This window comes from Esox lucius, chromosome 13 (genome assembly GCF_011004845.1).
Source record: "Esox lucius isolate fEsoLuc1 chromosome 13, fEsoLuc1.pri, whole genome shotgun sequence".
NCBI lineage: Eukaryota > Metazoa > Chordata > Actinopteri > Esociformes > Esocidae > Esox > Esox lucius.
Genome location: NC_047581.1, coordinates 38,376,183 through 38,382,586, shown reverse-complemented (window position 1 = coordinate 38,382,586; position 6,404 = coordinate 38,376,183). Strand labels below are relative to the sequence as shown.

Sequence of the window (6,404 nt, the reverse complement as noted above, 5' to 3'; positions counted from 1 at the left end):
TCTTGGTCTTGGTCTCCATGGTTTGGGTCTTGGTCTGGGTCTCCATGGTTTGGGTCTGGGTCTCTAGGGTTTGGGTCTGGGTCAATGTCCAAGTTTGTTTATCAGAATATGTTCAAATGGAGATGGCTAGCTACAGTAGTTGGTTTGCATGGAGTATCTTAAGCTTGGGGCTTGTTGATTAAGCTTGGGGCTGTAGCCTACATCAGCTAGTGAATTTAATTCAGACAGTTGAACAGAACATTTTAATAATAAATATTACAGTCTTTAACATGCAAACGGTGTAATACCACTCTAGCTAATTAAGCCCCCCCCCCCCCCCCCCCCCCCCACACACACAATATTTGATGTTTGAAGGACCTGGATATTGCAAATGATTTGATCCCCCTGGGGACACAAACATGAACACACATGTGAACAGACACCAACACATTTCACTAATCACACAAGTGTCATTGTAGTCGGATACTGTTCATATCTGGTGACCCTCTCCAAAAAGTGGTCAGAGATATTGTGTGGGGATTTCCCTGTCTGGACACATTCAAAGAACGGGCCGCGTCATCAGCACTCCATCAACATCTCTCAGGGGAGGAGAGGTACACTCCATTATTTGTTCTCTCTTGTTGCAACTCTCATTATTTCCATTCTATATCTATATATTTTATCCTATACGATAGTCAAACTCCAGATGTATGACTCTGGGCCCAGAGGATTATGGGGAATGTAGGTTTGACCTTAAAAAACTCCCTGGAAGGTCAGAGGCTTCCTGCTGAGTCTTAAAGTTGCTCTGTGAATTAAATTGTCTTTATGATGTGTGCTCGGTAAAAAATGATTTATTTTGAAAGTACAAAAAATGTAAGTAATAGTAATTGTTGTTGACAGGACAAGTAGTAGAAGAGTAATCAAGAAAAGCCAACATACTGTACAAATAATAATAACATAACAATGACATAAGACAGGTTTGTTTGTAAGAAGCTGTCCCTCATGTTTTAGCAGACAGGCTTTTAGTGTGCTGCCCGTTTCCGCACCCAAAAGGGATGGGTAGTCTACTCTCAACAGAGAGGTCTTTAATACTGCTTTATCTCAGGTTCTGCTTTAGTGCAGCTTTATCTAAGGTTCTGCTTTAGTACAGCTTCATAACAGGTTCTGCTTTAGTACAGTTTTATCTCAGGTTCTGCTTTGGTACAGCTCTGTGTCAGGTTCTGTTTTAGTACATTTCTGTCTCAGGTTCTGCTTTAGTACAACTTTATCTCAGGTGGATCAACTGTGGACCAGTTCTGTCTCAGGTTCTGCTGTGGTACACTTCCTGTCTCAGGTACACTTCCTGTCTCAGGTACACTTCCCTTCTCAGGTACACTTCCTGTCTCAAGCCTCCTCAACGGCCGGGGTTACTCAGCTCTCTCTCTCTCCCTTCATTACTCCACCTAATTTTAACAATCCTTTTTCACTTCTCTTTATTAACTTTATTTAAAATCCTCCCTTATTTTCTACTGGAAGACAACAAAAGACAAGACATGGGTGGACTCACCTCTTGAGAGAGGAACGGGATGACCTGAGCACAGATGGCATTCAGTCGCTTCACCATCTCAGCCTGTAAGACAGAAAAACACACACTTCATATTAATTCTCAACACTTAAAAAACCTTGAGTGGACACACAAACACCTCTTCCGCTGCAGCTCCTGAAAGAGCACTTTTACCCGTGGCTAACTGAACTCCTGGATGACCACATAGTTGAAGGTATTTCCATGAGTCAGGGTTAGGTAAGAGTCATTAGTCTGACCACACACACCAGAACCAGTCTCCATCCTCTGTGTCTGGGTTGTATTGGCCCGCTAGCTGTCTTTCAAACAGCCAACCCATTCATCTGTCTCCCAGCTCAGCTGTGTAAGCACAGCATCAGCACACCTGCTGACCACATCCCAGTACTTAACTCCTAATGGACTGATACATCCTATGGAGAGGTTTTAAAGGTAAACCACAATAAAAAACACTCTCAGTCCTCCCTTTCTTCCTCTCCATCCTTTTCTCTCTCTTTCTGATATTTGAGATTGATGTTCTCTCTTCTGTGCTCCTCTCTCCCCTTGTCTTTCCCTTATTTTTCCCTCCCTAGATCAATCCCTCTCCTCCTCCCCCTCCTCCTCCCCCTCCTCCCCCTGACAGAGCCCTCCAGTGTAAATAAAGCTGAGCCACTCATTGCAGAGATCAATAAAACCATTGGCCTTGTGAAACGCTCAACAAGCAATATTGGCAAAACGCTTGGTACCTTTAGGCCACACAGCCCTCTCTCCTTAATGGGACTGTATCGCTCCCCTTATCTGTCTCTCCCTTCCCCTCCCTCTCTCTTATTGTCTATCTCCTCCTCCCTCTCTAATCCCTCCATCAAGTCAGAGTCTACTCAGGGACACTAATATACTTTACCAACTCTTAGACAGCATAGGTAACACTCACACATAATATTTACTGTATTCACACACACTCATTATTTCAACAAGTTCAACCATCTCCAGTTTCCTACCTGTTTGTGCATCTCAATGTTGAGTCCATAAGACATCTCATAGTACTGAAAGACAAATGGATATTTAGCCTGGTTTCGGTTCTTCTGGTTCAGATTGTCACCATGCACAGTGTGGTGGCAGAATGGAGTCTTACCATTACATAGTGTCTCTGCATCTCAGTCTTCTCACTGGATAGCTTGTCACACTCCAATTTCAGACTGACAACAGACAGACAGTTGGGTTGATGATCACTACAAGAGTCCCATCTTCATTGATGTCTCAGCCCAGCACAGATCATTTTATCAATACTGTTAAAACAAAGCATTTCCCGCTATACACCCTGAGTGTGAGTGCGTGTAAGAGTGTACTATACTTATCAGGAGGAAGTCCTAGTACACTAACCTATGGGAAATCACGACTAGTGAGCTCATTATGCCTGTCCACACTTTCATGGATCGTGCTTGTGTTCCCGTGCATGTGTTACCTGTGAAACTGTGCTTGTAGAAACTGGAACTCCTCCTTGATGCGATCACAAGACTCCGACACAGTGAACTTGAACTGTTGACCTGGCTGGTGAGGCACCTGGGAAACAACATAAACATCAGCCAGACACACGAATCGTCATTCGCTCTCTCAATTACACACATATACACACTTCGTTGCTGTCACTGGACAAAAAACCCCAAATTGTTCAGTTTCCGCGCCATGGCCCGGAAACTGAACCAAAGAGATGACGCGTGGTCTGGGTGGCAGTGGAATCACTTGCGTCGTAGTGGTTGTATTTTTTGTTCTGACATGGGCTACTTACCGGGTGCCGTGCCTGTGGGTACATCTTGCTCAGGTCTCGAATCATTAATAATATGTTTAAGTTCATCCACCAAGACAATGAACAGGGAGAACACGTATTGATCCTTGCAGGGTTCTATGAACGACCAGCGGGTAGCTACAACGGCTGAGAGCCGCTACGGCTGTGGACAACCGCTGGAAAATCTCCAAACCTCCGCCGAAACCAATTAGACATTCTACTAATTAACCTGTCCAATACAAAGCCTATTGGCAGCTGATTACAACACTCTTCTGGCTTCCAGACAACTGTCTTGTTGTAATTTGCAGATGGACACGACTGTAAAGAATTTGTTCATGCTGAGTTTCAATAGGCTACAATCCCGTAGCGCTCCTGCCACCTGAGAAAGGGTTTTCTTTCTTTAAACAATGTATGTTCTCGAATCGTTTTTTTCCCGACAGATTTCTTATTGTCACTTTCTCCTCATTACAGCATTGGCTTAATCTTGTTCAAATTCATTTGCAGAAAAACAGTTGCTGTGCCGTTGATGCGTCCCTTTAGAAACCGTTATGTCCGTTAGTTTCAATCCAGGTCCACAGAGATCCCGCGCCTGCACTGTGATCATCCGCGTCTGGGTAGACTTACACCTTTTAACTGCGGGTTTGGAAGCATCCAGTCGTAGAACGTTATTATATAACGGAAATCACTCACTCATGTCACTGGGATGTGTAGTTTCAATAGACAATAGCTCGAGATGAATTACGGTATGTACTGAACATAAAAAAACTACAGGATCTTGATACGTCTTCTCCAGGGATCTTAGACCAGGGTGCTGGGGGTAGTCAGAAGGAAAACGATTAATAAAAAAGTAAGTAAGCATTAAAATAAAGGAGGAATAATAAGTATAAGCAACCAATTGTACGCGTGAAGACCACAGTATGTCCCGTTATCTTGTCAATCATCATCATGTTATCCAATCACTATCTAGAAGGAATGTTAAGCAGGCTCCCCACGTGGGTGCCATAGGTTCTTATCAAAAATATATCCAATGGTTGCTCGGTGATGAGGAAGGAACGCCCCCAGGGAAAGAACGCCCTCTTGGCTGACGTGTTGCGGAGGAATGAGAGGACGCGAATTATTAGTTCTATTGTCAATCAAAATAACGTGGTGTGTGTGGCAGGCTGCTCGTGACCACGTCGAGTGTATTACCCAGCGCATTGTTCCGCTTGTCCGCGTGCTGCGGAATCACCACTAATTACTCCTAGATGTCTCCTTAAAGAGAGAACTTCACCCTATCTGAGACACACACACAAGCACACACATTGACACACACACACACACAGTTGTCAGTCATTAGGCCTACTAAAACGGTTTCCTGTAGTTTCTCATTACAGAGGCTCCTTGGAGTAAAACAACAGTGTGTGTGTGTGTGTGTGTGTGTCTTATCATCGTCTATGTGTACAAATAGTTAAACCTGTAAATTGGTCTTTTTTGGCAGGTCCCCCATGGGAAAATGTGATTTCTGGCTCACAGTTTCAGTTTCCACAGTGTTAAAATTAAGGTTACGTTTTGGCATTAACTGTTAGGTTTTGTATTAGCGGTTCGGTTTGTATTACGGTTTAGTGTTAGGGCCAGATTAAGTTTAGGCATAAAAATGTGGTAACTAAAGGTTAGTGAACATGGATTTATTTTGTTTTCTGGTTCTCACACGCTGTCACAAACTCACACACACACACTCACACAGACACTCAAAACAGGCTGTTAATCTGTCAGGTCACGGGGAAATGATAACATAATCTGTTACAGAAGGACAGAACATAGGACATAAAGAACACGATCCACTTAGATCACCCAGATGCTACTTCCTGCAATCAGAACATTACACAGTTCACTAACTAGCTATACACTTACTAACCAATAAGGTTTGAGTCTGACACAAAAATGTCATCCCGTCGATTAAATCGCCTGCTGGCATTGGACTCAAGATTGAAGTTTACTTTGAAGCGACACTTAAGATGGGGACTCCCCTGAGGAAAGCTGGTGAGGGCCAGGGGTTAGTGTGTGGTAGTACAGGTGTTCTGAGGTCCTGAAGTTAGTGTGTTGAAACTCCCTGTGGTGCATACACTCATCATGAAATGACTCCAGGCATCATGAAATGACTCCAGGCATCATGAAATGACTCCAGGCATCATGAATTGACTCCAGGCAAAACCCACCAAATAATGAACAGACCCCCAGCTCTCGTTTTCACCTCCTCCCTCACAAACTACCACCAACCCATCTCTGGATTAATATAGCAAACAGAGAGCAAGGTGAGGTAAGAAGACATCAGGACTCTGTCTTCATGTGCTGTTCCATGACTCAACTCCTCCATTCTAAAGAAATATTACGCCTTGGAACACAATGCCTCAACAAGATGGATGAGGGGGTCAGGCGATGGGGAGGGAGGGATGGAGGGAGGAAGAGCGGATGAGGGAAGGAGCGATAGAGGATATGAGAGAGGGAGATGAGGGCAAGAGGTACAGGGATAAACAGCTTTTGCTTTTGCAGCCCTCTATGTGATCATTCGTCCTTCCTCAGTCCTTCCTCCGTTCTTCCTGGTTTTATAAAGCTGAAATGTCAAGTGAGGCGAAGCGACATATCACCACCTGTCAATCAAAGTCCATGGAGTACTGGCTTCTCTCAACAACATGAAGTGGATGAGGAGAAAGCACACAAGCAAACGCACAAGCAGAGGAGAACACACACGCAAACACACAAGCAGAGGAGAACAAACACACGCAAACGCACAAGCAGAGGAGAACACACGCAAACGCACAAGCAGAGGAGAACCCACACACGCAAACGCACAAGCAGAGGAGAACACACACACTATGGCAACTCCACATATTCCCTCTCCACCAGCCCCGACAGGTTTGATAGTGTGATGACAGAGGAGGTTTAGTTGTGTGTGTGTGTGTGTGTGTGTGTGTGTGAAGGGGGGAGTTAACACTATGCTCTCAGCACTAATCCTTCCCTACTCCAACTTGCATCATTACATCTGTATCCTTATCTTTGCCTGACAAACATACTCACACTCTAACGCAAGCACACACACACTCACACTCTAACACAAGCACACACACA

General features: G+C 44.4%; 1 protein-coding gene across 7 annotated transcripts in view; it reads right to left on the bottom strand.

Annotated features, from left to right (window-relative positions):
- LOC105008031 (transducin-like enhancer protein 4) overlaps positions 1-4,313 on the bottom strand; it is a 25,426-nt gene extending 21,113 nt beyond the window's left edge. For 6 of the 7 annotated variants that reach the window (XR_003782807.2, XM_029124773.2, XM_029124775.2 and 3 more), the window contains exons 1-5: positions 3,303-4,313; positions 2,979-3,076; positions 2,649-2,712; positions 2,515-2,559; positions 1,526-1,588 (exon numbers count right to left, since the gene is read on the bottom strand). Coding sequence is in view for 6 of the 7 variants with exons in the window: in XM_029124773.2 (XP_028980606.2) it covers positions 1,526-1,588; positions 2,515-2,559; positions 2,649-2,712; positions 2,979-3,076; positions 3,303-3,368 (336 nt within the window). In the remaining variant the exon portion in view is untranslated. The remainder of the gene's footprint in view (positions 1-1,525; positions 1,589-2,514; positions 2,560-2,648; positions 2,713-2,978; positions 3,077-3,302) is intronic. The other variant, XM_029124776.2, reaches the window with a different exon arrangement.
- Positions 4,314-6,404: the final 2,091 nt, after the last annotated feature.